Raw genomic sequence first — 17,372 nt, 5'->3', positions numbered from 1 at the left:
TTTTATTCCAAATTAATCTTTATTTTTAAAAGTTATTGATAGAATCCGAAAGAAAGAAATAGCTTTCATTGAAAAATAACCTATATTTGAAATTTAATATTCGTAGAAAGTCAGTATTCTTTTGTAATCATATTTCTCAATGAATGGCAACACTAAAGTAAAAGTTTCGGTTTCGATATTGCAAGTAAATAAATAAAGATGGGAATTCCCTTTTCCATTCACGTTCATCAACAAAAATTTAACGATTGTATATTGAGTTACTTAAAGGTATGGTTGATTAGTTACTGTAATTTATTTTAACTACACTACAGTGTTTCGATTATTCTAGATTTTTGATCGTTAGTTAAATTAGTTTTTTGAAATTTATTGTTCCATCGTTAATATTACAAAGGTAAGGTATAATATAAAATAGAAGTTAAAAAAAATTTACAAATTATTTTTTTTATAAAAGTGTAATATGTAGCACTTAAATGGCTAAGATGATTTACTAAGTCATGATTGGTGACTCACATTAATATTGTATTTGATTACTAAAACTGAACGCGAGGAAAACTGGTTTTCTGCTGATCAAAATTATATAATTAGATTTTTAAATTAAATTTGAATTAGTGCCTTATTAGAAAAGGCACACTTTATAAGTAAATAAGATTTTGTCAGTTGTTTTTAAACATCATTATGTTACAATGATGTTTACCTGCTAAATTATACTACAATTTTATTGTACAAGTGCTTCACATATATATTCCATGTATGAGTAATCAAGATAATGAAGCAAAAAGCATCTGTATCTATTGTTTATGCAGTTTTTGCTGTAGCATGCAAAACCAAAACAGGGCTAAAAAAGAAATGGCCCATTAGCTAGAAAAAAGAGTCATCAAATTTAAGCTCTTGCTAAAGTGTTTATTAAATTTCATAATTTTTTTCAAAAGTAACAAACATACTAAATTCTGTTTTTAAGAAAAACAATTATCAGATTTACTGAGTTATGGAGTATTATTTCTTGATCTAACGATTAAGTTATTTGATATTAGTATTTACTTTGCCTTTCTCTTTGCAAATTTTGGTTTCATAAATCCTGAACTCACACATGAAAATACTGTGTATGATTCAGGTCTGTAAAATTGAAGTGATTGAGTTAATCTCTAACTAGGAGTTAGCTCTTATTAAAAAGTAGCTCTGTATTAAAAATTAGTTGAATTTGTATTATAATCATTGTATTAATGCAACTATAATTTTCAAACTGTTTTCACTTCAGTTGTAAAAAAAATTATATTAAGATTAGGACTGGGTGATATTAGAAATTATATATCGTGATATATCGTCAGTTTTGCATCGCGATATAGCGATGTATCGCGATATAGTATTTTTGAATTTCATTTACTTTAAGGCACAGAAAGTCAGATTTCTATCAAGACTTCATACGCATATTGATTTAAATCAATTTATAAATTTGAAAATATATATGTTTTGCTAAAGAAAGATAGTAAATAAATTGACTAAGATGTACAAATCTTACTTAAAATATTTATTGAAAAAATGTGTGTAGATACAGAATGAAATATTTGCACTTCTTTATCGTTTATAAGGTATAAGCAGTCTTAATTTAAGTTAACCCCTAAAACACCCTTAATGAAAAAAAATATTGTTATTAAACAAACGCTGATTTTAAAATTTCAAAATATATTTTAATTAAAATAAAAGTTAGATTGACTAAAAGCCGAAGTTTAAAATTAAAAATGTTCGAATTTTAAACTAAAAAGTAAACATAAGATTTGTAATAATTTCTTAAAATTTTCGTTCTCTGAAAGATTTCTCAGTTTAAAAATAAAAAGGGAATTTTATAAAGATATCTAGCTGAAATTATTGAAAGAAAATTTAAAAAATTAAAAAAAAGCTTGTTAAGAAATTCCTTATACACTTAAAACAAAGTGTTAAAAATATTTTTTTTTTTTAAAAAAAAGAAACTTTTTTTTACAAATCAATATTTGCTTGTACTATTATGCGTAAATAATTACAGAATTATTAAGTTCGATCGTAATGTTCAAATTCTTAATGAAGAAGTAAACACAAGTTTTGTTATATTTTCTAAAAATGATCACGCAAATAACAAAAGATTTCTTAGTTTAAAAATAAAAAAATAAATAAAAGTGAAATTTATCAATATATTTACCTAACAGCTAAGGAACAAAATTTAAAAAATAAGTTCGTTAAAAAATTTTTTGTATGTTTAAAACAAAGAGCTAAATAAATTTTAGAAAAAAAAATGCTTCTTAAACACTATTTTTATTATTATTTCATATAAATAATTAAATTAAATTAAATAATGACCGAATTATGAACGAAAAACAAAGTAAGGCAAAGTTTCTTAATTAAATTCTTAAAAATAAAAACAAAAGAATTGTGATATTCGGTAATATATTTAGCTAATTAACTAATAATATAAAACGAAAATTAAAAAAAAATAATGATTTTACTCTCTAATAAAACGAAGTAGTAATTGATAAAAAAAAAAAAAAAGAAATGAATAAAATTCGCAAACTTTTCAAATTCTTTTGAACAAATAAAGTTTATTGACTTATGTCCAAAAAATAAGTTTTGTTTTAACTTTATTTCTAAAAATAAAAACAACTCAAGATTTATAAATTTAAAATCAGTAATAGAAGCCCATTAAATTATTAGAAGTTTTATCCGAAAGGTTTTTAATAAATTAAAAGAAAGTAAAAAAATAACCTAACAAATTTATTTACTTTGTAATTTAATTCCTTATGGGTGCCTTAAATTAGATTTCCGATAATTTTCACATTTAAAAATATAAAAAAAGTTTTGTCAGAAAATAAATGAAAAACTTACCTAATTAATGAAGAAACTTTTCTTTATAAATTCTTTTCAAAAATAGATTGCGTTCAGAACAAGGTTACGACGGCGATCACGAAGTTAATCCCATTGAAAATAATCTACAAGAAACGATTTCAAATCGCGAAGTTGCGAAAACGAACATGTGATATAACGATATAAGGTCTCAAAAGTGATTCTGATTCTACCGCTCATCAATCAAGGCCGTCTCAACATAACGAAACAATATCGTCTTCCACAGCGCGAGTTGGCACCGGAACGTAAGAGGAAGTCCTTGCGTGTATCGCTATATCGTCTTCTTCACTCGACGGCTTAAATCAGATTTCTGATGCATCGCTTGGAATGAAAGTCGCTGTATCGGTTTGCCGATATAGGCGTTAAATCGATATGTCGCGATATATCGATTTATAGCCCGGTCCTAATTAAGATATATATACAATTTTGGTAGTTCTAGTCTTGATTGTTCGAGTTTACCATAAATCTGAGTTAGTGAAAAAAAGTCAGTCTTGATCTCAAATTATTATCAACCTCCACAAAACCAATGTAATGATTACTACAATTGGTTTTACGACGATTGCAATGACCGAATATTCAAAAACAAGGTAACAGTTAACTATCACATAATTGATGAAGACGATTTGCCTCTGTTAAACCTAATAAAAAAAATTTGCAGGTTGCAAAAACACCGACATGATAGTGGTAGATGAATGGAAAAATAGTGATGAACAATTAGAATTTACAGTTGCTACTGAATGATTGAGACTCCTCCAATGTAAGAACACAGCAAAGAGGAGAATCCAACAAAATCCATTCAACGAATGAGTAAAGCGAGGGTCTCGCTGCTTTTGAGTCTGCAATGTGATACGTAGCAAAACAGCCCAAAAAAACTCCAGACGACATCATGCTACTTTGACAATAATATGATGTTATCTAAGTGGAAAAGGAGCAGAGTGTTTAAACAAGAAAACAGTAGACGATTATTTTAAAGTGCAATTAACCTAATGTAGTAATATAAAGAATAATTTAACTTGTTATAATACAGTAAATTTACCTTGATTCTCTAATGAAAGTAAATTTTCAATGAATATAATATATTTTTCTATTAAATACAGAAAATTAAAAATTGCTTTGTCTTCGTTTACTTAAATGTAGTTACTAACCCACCCTATGAACGGGTTAGTGGCGTGGGTAATGTTGCTCGCCTTCGTAACTTTGCTTCACAGGTGCCCACTGGGTAACATTAAATGAGTAACAATTCCGGCATCTTCTAAGTTGAAGAATGAAGTTCAGTGCCTGCCATTTGAAGAAAAAAAATCGAAATTTCGAGGTAGGATCAGTCCTGTCCACCTTGAATTATCGAAAATCTACTGTATATTATTAAGATATATATTATCCATAATATTAATTATGACTTATTCACATTTTTATTGATATAAGTTCATTTTTAGGTATGGCTAATTTCAACAGAAGAAAGATTGAAACATCTTTTGAAAAATCATCTGAAGAATCTTTAAATACATTTAAAAAATATCCTGTTGGTTGTGATGAAGATAAGGAAAAAATATTTTGTTTTCCCTTCATATTAGATAAAGAAACAATATTGCACATTGAGAATTATGCTAAAATAATGTTCATTATCCGAGGTCCACCAAGCACTGGAAAAGCTTCATTGAGTGAAATGATAACAGAAAGATATCCAGATGCTATTTATTGCTGTGCTGATCGCTATTTTACGAATTCATTTTCACGGTCCGAACGTACTCGAGAAAGTATTAAGGAATCGCATGTATATTGTACCAAGAAGTAAGATTGAGGTTTATGTTTAGTTTTTAAAAAGTTTTACATTAAGATCATATTCTGTATTAATTTGCATATATATTCTATAGCATTTAATTGATTAATTTAAGTTAATAATTTGCTTTCATCATATTTTGATATTTTTTTAAACTTAACAGTTTTCCTAGCTTCTGCAGTGCAATTTTCTTACTGCAGTGTTCAAATATCGATCAAATTTTTAAAAATTTCTTAAAAAGTATTTATGAACCCTATTAAGGTAGATATTGTACAAAAAATTTATTTTTGCTGTACTCAAACACAGTAAAGTAATTTTTAAATTAATATTCAAATTTAAAATTATAAGGCTACGGAGTTGAACACTGGTAGTCATAAACTGAAAATCGGGTCGGCTGTTGAACAACAATTATAAAATTAAATAAAATCTTACCTTTTTTGTGTTTTTCTTATGTTTTTATTAATTTTTCAAATTTCAGAGCTGAAAATGCTTGCAAATCTAATGCACAAACCATAATTGTGCAGAATACACATATGAGGAAGTGGGAAATGCAACAATATCTAGATTTCGCTACCTTGTATAACTACACTGTCATAATGGCTATTACATTATACAGATTTGACTGCACACCTAAGGTTATTATTATTTTTGTGAACTCTAGCTAATGGATGCTAATAATGTCATTTTTATTAAAAAGTAATAATTATTTTTAGGCTCTTGCTGAAAATAATACCGATGGTTTAGATATAAAGTATTTTATAAATAGACTTAGACAATGGGAAGATGTTTTACCTTTGTTCACTGGTTGGTTTATCTCGCCTGATGACTCCTCACACATTCTAAGTCACACTCTAAAAACCTTGGAAGCTTTACTGAATGACGGAAAATTTTGCAGAGTTTTCGATGTCTATGATATTGGTATGAATTCTATTTTGTTTTGCATGTAATAATATGAAACAAAATTGCATTGTATATTTGATATTTACTTAAACTATGGTATTGTTTTGTAAAATTATGTGAGATAGATTTTAATATAACAATTAAATTAAGTTGGAATTTAAATGTTTTGTTTCTTTGATTGATTTTAAAAAATATGATTTGATTTTATGGTTGTTTGAATTCAGTAATGGAGTGAGTCTCTTTAATTTTTTTTTCAATTAATTTCATTCAAATAATTGAAAGCTAATACCTTCAGACTTTAATTGTTAATAGCTACATTTTTCTGTCATCAGTTATAAACTGAAAATCGAATCGTATTTGAAATATGACTTATTATTATAAAAACAAATCAACGTTAATGTATACCCACTAAAATCCTATTCTCTTAACTTTCAAGTCTCAGTAGCTACAGTTTTAAGAATGTTGTCAAAATTATTATAAAGTAGTTATGCAATAAAAGATAGAAACTCTTATGTCACTACAATTAGAGTGTAAAGTTAATGTTCCTAATCTCAAAAAACAATACAAGATGGAAAAAAAGCAGGGTTCGCCAAGTGGGCCCACTTTGAAAAAACCCGCCCGGGTTTTATTGGGCGGGCCCACCTTGAAAAAACCCACTTGGAACGATAAGTGGGTTTTTTCAAAAAAAAATTTTTTTTTTTACTAAAACTTATTGTTTTGCATTTACTTTTAGATAATTTATAGTGCAGCATAAATTTGTCAAATTGAGTTGCATGATTTATATGATTAAGTTTTTAATATTAGTAAAGTAAAAAAAACTTGAATCTTCATATAATTTTATAGTAGGTATCTACTATTGAAAACTTAAAGTGGGTTTTTTCAAAAAGTAATATTTTAATGATATTAAATCAAATAAGAATTTAAATAATATACTCTGAAAAGATCAATTTTTCAAATATAGTTGCATGCTTTATATATTTATAAACAGGTTATTATTTTTAATTCATATGTTTAAAAAAATTGAAAAAAAAACAATTTTTTTCTTTTTTTACCAAGTGATACATTAACAAATTTAAACAGTTTTATTTTCTGGCTTTAAAAAAAAAAAAAAAAAGAAAGCTAAAACTTTTTATAAGAGAACTTTTTAAAATTATTTATCTAAAAATGAAATCATTTTCTTAGGACTAACCATTTGAAAACAAATGGGACAAGTAACTGATACTCTTTATAATTATACATAGTTTTAATTTCACTTTCTATTAACCTTATTATAAAAACATGTAAGACCATTAAATATTTATTTCAGTTCTTTTATTTATCTCAAGTCAGATGAAATTTTAGTTTTTACTGATTATAAATATTTACAGATTATAATTTTATAATAGATAATATCCATATGTTTAATAAATATAGTAAATAAATGCGTGTGAAAACAAAAAGATTAATAAACTTGTTCCTTTTATATTACTGCATTTATATTTTATAATTCCTATTTTAAAAAATTATGAAATGTAATGCACTTAACAATAAAGAATATTCAAATAGGTAGTGATAATGCGTTATTTAAACTTAATATAAAATACATATAACCAGGGTTCCCCAAGTGGGCCCACTTTGAAAAAACCCACTTGGTGTTTTAGTTTTTATTTGGTTCAAAAAGAAGTATCTCCTAATACTATCATTGGACACATCGTTGAAGTTAACAAATATTTTAGAAATGTGCATCAAGCACATGGATGGGCAAATGAAAAAAACTACTTGATGACCCAATGACACTAGTAGTCCGTGGGCCAAACTCATTTATCGTTCAAGTTCGTTCCGATACTTTGGGGGCAATTTTTTCTTTTGACAAAACGATTCAGAATGTTTTAGTATTTTTAATTTTATAAAGTTCTCCAAATATTATTTGGTCATAATTTAATAACAATCGATTTTATGACGCACTCTTTTTCTGTATGCTTTCGTACTCTCATCCAGTGAAATCGTCGAATTATTTTTTCCTCCGCCAAGCTAACCAATCACGTATTGTCTCCTCACAGTCGCTTACAGCAATGTTTGTAAGCAAATCGTTGGTTGCATTGTTGATAATTTTCTCGATTTCATTTTAATCCTTTGAATTTTTTTAAAATTTTAAATAAAGGTCTCTTTTTAGAGCCAACTGTATATTGATAACGCTTCATTTTCCCGCTTTGTTAAATATTTGTTTTTCATTCCGAAATTCGAATTGTGCAGGCGGTCGAATTGCAATGCCTCTCTGACCTAATCAAGAATTCGTCTCCGATTTTAAGATACAAAAATATATACTTAGCTTAAAAATGAGAAGGAATTATTTGTCCTATTTTAATTTTAATAATATTTGCTGAGTTACAAATTTAAAGGGGATATTTATATATAGATCCCACCGAAGAAATTAAAGTATTGTGGTTATGTTGATGAAATGTTAAAAAAAAAAAAAAATTTAAACTATTTTCATTACTTTATGAAGATAAAATATTAGTTCCAAAATGTTTAAAAAATATACATATTAACGTTAATGATCCATTATTCTTTAAAAAAATATTAGTTTTGTTTCACTAACAAAGGTGCTATGGTAAGTATTGCTTCAAAAGATGGTTGTTTTGATGGCTTATTTATCCAATATATGTGATATTAAACATTTTTGTAGAGTCAAGCGCACATCTTATATTGCTTGCATTTTAATTTTACTTAAATATTACTTCTTTTTAAACTCTGAATGGAGTATAAATTTAAAATTTTTTATTAAGATGTGCTTACTCGGAAAAAAGAAAACAAAATTTTGCATGTTTTTTTTTCTCTTACAAAAAAGCTATAAAAAATACTCCTCTTAAATAAATACTACTCTTAAGCTATAAAAAAAACTGTTAACGAATCTAAACTAAAAATAAATCATGAAATTTAAGGAAATTTATGCATGTCTTCTCTGTAGGGTCAGCAACAAGTAATTTGACAATTTTGTTTTTAATCATTGAATATTTTTTTTTGAATTGAATTTGAAAACAATAGTGTAGATTCAAAACATGATTTAAACATTTAACTTCAGATATTGGTTTAAAAAATGTGTTTAATCAATTTTCCAACTGGCACTATTTCGAAAAATAGTTAAAGAATGTCTCTACACTTAAATGTAAATAAATTATTGAATATCAAACCATAATGAAATTTCCAAATATATTAATGTCTGGAATTATATTCTCTTGCTAAATAAAAATATATTCAACAATACCTGTCTAAGGTTTTTTGGAACACTCTGTATTTGTCTTTTGCTACACTTGCAAAAACTATTTGAAATAACACTTGAAAAATTTTTTTTTCAATTAAAGCTATGAATTCTACATTCTAAATATATTTTCTCTAAATCAATATTATTATTTTCAAAATTAATGCTGTACCAAAACATTAAAATTTTAAATAATGAAAAACCAAACTTTGTTAAATTGTTCAAATAAATTATGTATCAAGATAGTTCATTGCGTAAAATATCCGGTTTTTATATAGTAAAGAAAGTTTTAAAGCTTCAGTAAAAGACAGTGTACCAAGCAACAAATTAAAAGAAAAATCAATTCAAATTTATTGAAAATTTTACACAAATGAAATTTTTTATTTTTATGTCAAACTGAATTTCAAAATATTCATTTGTATAAAATGGCTCTTTAGCTTACTAAAATAAGTATCGTTTTAAAAAATAAGGGAGAAATATCTCCAGATTTTTGAAGAAAATCAGATTATTTTCTGTAGGGTAGCAGTTCTTAAAAAGTTGACGCAAATTTAAATTTTCACATAGTGGAGGAAAGATTTATATATTCTATAGAATTCAAGTTTTAAGTATTTTTAGAAAAATAATTAAAAAAAACCTGAAAAATAATCGCAGTTGCAGTATTATAACCCTTAATATTACAACTATAACTGTCATAGTCTATGTTTTACCTTTTAATAGTGAATTATCAAATAATCATGATTTAAAACGAAAAAAAAAAGATTTAAAGACCTTGAAGTAACTATAATTGTATAAAAATTTTGAAGTACATACTTATAAAAAACTGTTAAGTGTTTTAGCGCAAAAGAAGCGTGAACGAACGGGAAGCTATCGTAGTATGCAGACAACTGCTTTTGTTCTGATTGGTCCATTCATTTCCAAGTGACGTCAAATTACGCTTCTCTTCGGATATTCTTGGGCAAAATACTGAATTCGTGAAAACAAAATAGTTCCTCATTGTTTTGATAACTATCAATTAATGGCCAGTCAGATTTTGGAGAACTTTATGAATTTATGTTTCTCAGCCAAGATCGTGTTCTATTTTGGTAGAATAAAATTGCCCCTCAAATGTCGGAACGAAAATTAGTTTAGAGCTACTTTTGAGACTTCGGCCCACGGACTATAGGTGGAATTCATATTGTGAGCACGTAAAAACTTTTGCCAATAATTACCATAAATATGAAGAGATTGTTCTTGAGCATCAAAATAAATCTAATAATAATATGTCAAAAATATTAAATAATGTTGGGCTTTACCAATAAACTATCAATTGGGAAAAGCAGATATCAATTGTTTCTTAAGCTTTAAAAAAGCTTCAATCAGAAAACATTTCAATTTCAGAAGCTGTTGAAATATGAAATAACTTACTATCATGTGATGAATTAGAACCCCATAAACATTTTGTAAAAAGATTCAATCAGGCTGTTCAGCCACATCATTTATAAGCATATGCATCCTGGATCTCTAAACAAGGGGACAATTTTTAAATGATGAACAAGACCAAGTAGCAGAAAACTGTCTTTCTAAGCATCATCCAGAATTTCTGCCACGTGTTATGGCATTCAAAATTTCCGATCTTGAATACTTTCCAAAATCAATGTTGCTTGACACTGTTATTCAACAGTTTTCATCAAAAAATAGTGGAAAATTATGGCAAAAAAAAAAATAAATAAATAAGTAAATAAAATTCATTGCTTCCACAAAGTTTCTGTCAATTCTTTTTTATTTGCACTCAGCACCAGCATCCTCTGTCTCTATCAAAAGACGCTTTTCAACTTTCGGTTTGGTGCAGAGTAAACTTCGAAATAGATTAGGAATAGATAAAGCTACAAAACTCGTAAAAGTGTCTAAGAGAGAAATGTAGACACTTTGAATCTGTTGTATGATAATAATAATAAGGGAAAAAATGGACCTTTTTTTTAAGTTAACTCTTAACATCTGCTGACAATTTTTAACTATTTGGAGAAAGTTTATCACAATTAAAAAACAGTTAAAAATTAAAATATTACTTTTAAGATTTTTTAAATATTATTAAAATTTCATTTGAATACAATTTATTTTGTTTCTTTTAATCATGTTTAAAAATATTGAAAGCAAACAAAAAAAATTTTCTATTAAGTGATACATTAAACAACAATAAACAAATTTAAAGTTTTATTTTCTGATTTTAAAAATAAGCTATAACTTTTTATATATACTTTTTAGTGTATGTATTTTAAGATTAATTTGTCTTTTGAAACTATAAAGTTAAAATGTATCTAAAAATGCATATATTTATCTAAATATTTGAAAAAAGGGGCAAGTAACTGATACTCTCTATAATTATATGTAATTTTAATTTCACTTTCTATTGATCGTATTATAAAAACATGGAAGACCATTAAATATTTATTCCAGTTTAATTTTAATACAGGTAAAAGTCAGATGAAATTTTAGTGTTTACTTATACAACTCTATTTAATGAATAAAAATATTTTCACAGTGAAATTTATGAGCACTAAATGAAAAAACCCAATTTTCCCCGGGTTTTTTCTAATAAAACCCAATATTCCCCGGGTTTTTTCAATAAAACCCAGGCGGGTTGGGTTTTTTCAAAAATCCCCGGGTTTTTTCAAACCCTGAAAAAAAGTGAATTATAAAATTGTAGATCTACAAGGACTTAGTTCCAAAGTATATCTTGCCCATATCAATTCTAAAAGCAAAAAGCTTAAACAACCCAGCACATTAATTTATTCATGATATTCTAAACTGTGACTTAGCATCTCAGGAAAATTAGTTTAATTATTACAAAACTCCTTTATTTTTGATGTCTCAACTTGCTGATCCAAAATGAAAGCATTTCTAGGATTAATACCTAAGTTTGCCTTTACTTTCTAAAATCATATCATTATATGTTATATTTTTTGAAGTCACAAATAAACAAATGTGCAATTTAAGGAATCTATTTTTGAAATTAATTCCCATAGTGTATTTTTCTACTAAGTCATAATTTTCTACTTTAATTCAATTACTGTAAAATACTGAACAAGCCCTATCCATATTCGATTAAGCCCTCATCTATAGTTTCATATAAATATAGATTAGCGATCAGAGCCGAGTAATTCCCCATCTACCTCCCCTCATCCAGAGTTAGATACAATAGTTGCATGCTGTGCGTGAATATACCCACAGAAGTCCTTAAATGTTGCTGATATTTTTGTTAAAATTAACTGAAGTGGCCACACAAATTAAAAAATGAAATGTCGCGATTTGAATCCCTCGATCCCTTAGGTTCTTCTTTGTACATTTTCTAATAAGGCTAATTTTAACAAGCCTAAAAATATTAGGCAGATTAGAAAATACTTCGAATTTGTCTTGCTCATTGCAAAAGATCATGAGCATTTGTGAAAAGAGCCAGACTTTGCAATTGGCAAACGACGTTATTATTTTAGTCATTATTGGTTATGAGAATTATAAGTTTTATGTTAAAGAGAGAAATTTTATTTACGGCATATATTTTTTATGAATGAGTGTTGGATGGCATCTATGAAAACTTGCAGATTTTATGAAATAGGGATGAAGAAAAGGTTTTTTTTTTTTTTTTTACATAAGTTATGTTATTTTAAAATCAATGCATTTTTTTTCTTTTTATGTTTTGTTTGTCATTAAATGAATTTAAAATCTTTTATATCTATGATTATTTAAATATGTTAAACATTATTTTGTATTCTGAATTTGACTGATAATAATGAGATTATTTCTTAGATTGTTAAAATAGCTATATTTTTCATTATTTTTAATTTTTTTTTTTTTTCAGATGGCATTAAAGATTACTTTAAACCACGACAAGTATTATATTGCCCTGCAGCTTTCTCAAAAAACCCATATTTTATGAAAAAGTACTATTTGTCGGATCTGGTAATTATTGTTTTCTGTTCTATATCGGAAAGTAAAATTTACATTTTTCACTAAAATGGTTAAAGACTTATTATTCTTTAAAATATTCAATATCATCATCAGAAATGCTTACTCCAATAGATTTTCTGTAATTTTTATTACCTAATAATTTTAATTTATTCTCCAAAATTACGGAAAAGTTAGTACATATTGCAAAGCCAATTTATAAGATTTTTTTTAACCAAAGGCACCCACAGGTCAGGGGGAACAGGGAAATACTTTTAAAGTCTCAGAATTTTATTTTGACTTAAAAAGGCAGAGAAAATTACAATTTTTTTACAAAAACCTGGTAAATTCTTACATCATACCTGGTAAATAACCAGTCTCAGAATTGCCAGTATCAGTAATCAGTTATTAAGATTCTAGTTAAGTAATTCTAACATCTATAACAATTATTTGTTATAAAAATTTCACATTTTAGTGAAACATCCATGATTCCATTCATATTCAATAATACTTTTTGCTCACAAAATCAAATATTTGACATTACAAAGAAAAAATTTTTGATGAAAAATTGCATTGTATAAATAAAATATTATCGGAATTTCCATTGAAATTTTCTTCATACTTGAAAAAGTCATTGAATTTTTTTTTCTGAAATTAAATGGGAGCCTTGTGCTACTTATTTCCTGATGCTTTTTTTTTTTAATTTGTAAATGACTCATTATATTTGAAATATCTTTAAAATTTTAAGAGAAAACTTTTATTTGTTAATTAACTTAATTCCAAAGAACTAAAAAGCTATTTGTTTCAAATTGTGACTGAAACTCATTAGAAATTCTTGACTTAAAATAAACTCTTATTTATGTTCTTACATGCATGAACTTATTTGTTTAATTATTGAATCTGAAGGAAACTTTCTTATACTTGCTATCACCTTTGTTATTAATCTTTATGTAATTTAATCAATTGATTATTATTTTATTGATTAGAAAATTTTTACCTGTGGGATATAGATTAAATATTTCATTTTATTATGTTGTTCTTAGGCTTAAATATAACAAATAAACCTTATTTTTCTAAAATCAATCTCAAACACATTTCAAATACTAATATGATCTCTTTCGAATTAAAAATTGTTTTTTTTTTTTTTGTTTACTTTTTTAGGAAAGAGAAATTAAGTAGATAAGAAACTGAAATGAAGCTCATATATATATATTAAAAATGTAATTACTAATTTTTTAAAAAAAATTCTTGAAATGCACTAAAAGATAGATATTGTATGTTTTTCTGCAAAAATTAATGAATCAAAATGAAATTTAGTTAACATACTTCTAAAAAATAAAATAAAAAAATTTGAAGAAAAAAAAGTAGATTAAGTTGGATTAAATTAAATATTTCAGTTCAATAAGTTGTTAATCTTCTAATCCTTTTTTAAATAAATTTTAACTATTGCCAATTAATTATAAATTTTAACTATCATACCATCTATATTTTTTTTTTGTTAAATTCATGCTTCTTACAGAAAGTGTTTTACTCTCTGTTATTAGAAACTCCTGATTTAGATTATAATCTGAAGTAGTTTGCTATATCTCATTTTAAATTTTCTATTTACTAAGTTTTCAAGTAAAAGCCACTCTGCCTATTTAATAATTACGAAACAATATTGTTTACTTTATTTATCACTTTTTATAACACTATATATATATAGTGTATATTCATAGAAGTTCCAAAGTATATTCAGAGCCACTACTAAGATCTTTTGTGACTAAATAGACAAAAATTGTCCTTAAAGTTTACCATCAGCCTTAGGAAAAAATATTCTGAATGCAAAAGAGTTATTCCAACACTACTAGTATCTCTGTCCATCTCAAGTCCAACTCATCTATTGGTGATTAAAATGGGCTATAGGTGGTGCATAGCAGAACTTTGTACCTATACCTATAGCAACACTTTGCATGCTTTCACCATTAGCCTGTGGATAATCATAGGAGAAGGAAGCACATTATCTGATTTGATTTTTCAAACTGATTTTTAAAAAATTTAGACTTTGAAACTGTATAGAACTCAAAACTGCATTAAACATAATTTTTGAAGAAAGTGTCTAGGAAATAAAAGAAAATATTTTTGACAGTAAAAAGCAAAAAATATAATAGGAGGGGGAAAATTGCAGTGAAATCTAATACGACTGAGCAGAGTGGGAAGGGACAAAACACGGACTTCAGGCTTGTGAGAGACTTTAAAAGAAATAGATAAGTAACTTAGGAAAAAGTAGATTGTTTTAGCTTAAAAACTGATTACTTCGATACTCTTAACTTATTAATTTACTTATGCTTTTCAATAAAATAAAATTGAAAATAATCATACTTATCTGTGTTCTTTGTTGTTAGGTTCAAGCATCTTATGGAAAGTGTTTCCCTCTGTATATTTATGGATATATGGTAACAACAAATGGCATTTTTGCCATTGTGTATTTCAGTACAAATATAACACATCTGCTTCTGAAACCAAACTCTGACAAAGAAGATTCTCAATCCAGCTTTGCAGATATGATGAATTCCCTCAATATCCATCCCGATCTTTCCGAAAATTTTGCTTCTTTTCCCGAGAAAGTACCCGCAAAGACGACTGTTTGTTTTGAAGATCAAGACAGCGCAAAAGAATTGGAGTCTTCTAAGTGTTGCTTTATAGATTTGGCAAGAAAAGAGGCTTCAAAGTTTGATATTGAAACAGTTCAGCAAGAATTTAACCAATTAATTAATTTGATAGTTGATGCCAATGGAAATTTAAATGCTGATGAGTGCACTGAAATTGGAAGTGGGAATGAAGATAAAATTTATCGATTGCCAAATGATAAATGGTTTATTAAACCATCAAAAATTATGTGCTTAAAGAGCATTTTTACAGGTTATTATGTTTAACTATATATTTATATATATAATACTTAAGAACTCTTAGTTTCTGCTTCAGTGTTAAAAGTTGAGTATTGTCAAATGATAATCGGTTTATTAAACCATCAAAAATTATGTGCTTAAACAGGGTGCGTAGTGTTTTTAAAAAGTGTTCAAAAGTGCTTATTTTTGATTTTTGTTCTTTAAAAGCCCGTTAAGGTGCTTTTTTCATTGGATATTTTTAAAAAGTGCTTAATTTTCCCTTTTCCAAATTGAGATTTTTCCTGTACCATGTTGATTTTAGCTGCGAATTATGCAGAAAGACACTGTTCGCATTGTTCTATTCAACTTTTTCACAATTAATTCAACCCCAATCTATTTCGGCACATCATCAGTCTGTAGCGTATGAAAACCCTATTCGATTTACATGATTCGAAAATTTTGACAATTGTCAAAAACAATGCCAAAAAATTTTTTATTTTGACATCACTGTTAAAACCGTCAATTGACAAAGACTTTCCAACCCTGCCTAGTTGTGATATTTTTTTTAAAGTGCTTGAAAAATGCTTATTTTTTGTTGAATAATTTGGCTACGCACCCTGTTAAAGAGCATTTTTACAGGTAATATTTAACTATATATTTATATATATAATACTTAAGAAAACTCGTAATTTCTGTTTCAGTGTTAAAAGCGTTTGTTATTACTTAATTATTTTCCTGGTGCTTTCATACTTATTGGTTTTTCATTCCGAAATTTCGGATCGCATAACATATTGATTAATTTTTTTTTATTGCTGTTATATTTTTTAAAATATTATACATTTTCTTTTATAGTTTTATGTAATTACTAGGGGAGGAACCTTCTTACTTAGTTCACCAATCAAAACTATTGTTTTGCAATAATTTTTTCCCTTGATAGTAAACATATTTCCTTATTAAAATTAAAAAATATTTTATTCACTTAAATGCTCCACTCACCAACTTAATGATTTATTCTCTTTCTTAATTTTTTAGTGTCACTGTTTTTTTTGTTTAATTGATTTTTTTTTTCTATTATCCAATTTTATGGCTGTTTATAATAAAATGATAGCAACAGTTGTTACTGTATCATTTAATAATAAACAGCTTGTATTACTACTGTGTGTATTATTATTTATTACTTATGACTTATGATACTTTTTATACAATGATCAATTTATTACATTCGACTCTTTTTTACTGTATTGTACCCTGTTATATACTGCACCCTGTAATGTGAGTTGATTTATCAATGTATGCATAAACTTACCAAATGTTAATGTATTTTGCATTGAATTTTTAGATTATATTTCATATAACATATTCATAAAGTATCTATTATGTTGGATTTTAAGATTGTTAATAAAATTTGGACTAAACTGTTTCCAGCAATTCCTCTCTTGCACATTTTCGATATGATTTGTTGGCTTATATTATATAAACTTTCGGAATAGAATATTTTGTTAATTTTTATGTGAAAAAAGAATAAAACTAAAAAAAAACATTAGGAATGTAAAAAATATTTTGAAGTGAATGAGAAAAAGAATATGAATACATAAGGAAAAGGGTTTACTGTAATTACTGCTTTAAATGTATATTTTTAGAATCTTTTTTCAAAAATGAAATAAAAATTTTATTTTACATAAGTTTAAAAAAAAAGTTATTCAAATCAATATTAAGAACGGTCAAGTTGGAAACATAAAAATAAATCTAATTGATGGATGAAACTTCACAGTGTTTCTTATTATCTCCTTTCAACTCTTTATAA

General features: G+C 26.3%; 1 protein-coding gene across 6 annotated transcripts; it reads left to right on the top strand.

Moving 5' to 3' along the window:
• Positions 1-139: 139 nt before the first annotated feature.
• Positions 140-16,988, top strand: LOC107446143 (2',3'-cyclic-nucleotide 3'-phosphodiesterase). 6 transcript variants are annotated; one of them, XR_015429346.1, is made up of 7 exons: positions 140-267; positions 4,302-4,656; positions 5,124-5,280; positions 5,359-5,563; positions 12,616-12,716; positions 15,086-15,795; positions 16,601-16,988. XR_015429346.1 is itself a non-coding variant. In XM_043050821.3 (6 exons), the coding sequence occupies exons 2-6, from the start codon at positions 4,304-4,306 to the stop codon at positions 15,614-15,616; spliced, it is 1,347 nt and encodes a 448-aa protein (XP_042906755.2). In that variant the 5' UTR covers positions 140-267; positions 4,302-4,303; the 3' UTR covers positions 15,617-16,988. The 6 variants fall into 6 exon arrangements, 2 of the variants coding, with proteins under 2 accessions (XP_042906755.2, XP_042906754.2); XR_015429344.1 differs by having other exon boundaries at positions 15,086-15,805; XR_015429345.1 differs by having other exon boundaries at positions 169-391; positions 15,086-15,805.
• Positions 16,989-17,372: the final 384 nt, after the last annotated feature.

Source organism: Parasteatoda tepidariorum, chromosome 9 (assembly GCF_982258835.1).
Source record: "Parasteatoda tepidariorum strain Cologne lab strain chromosome 9, Ptep-v5.0, whole genome shotgun sequence".
NCBI classification, from domain to species: domain Eukaryota; kingdom Metazoa; phylum Arthropoda; class Arachnida; order Araneae; family Theridiidae; genus Parasteatoda; species Parasteatoda tepidariorum.
This window is presented reverse-complemented; position numbering and strand designations above follow the sequence as displayed.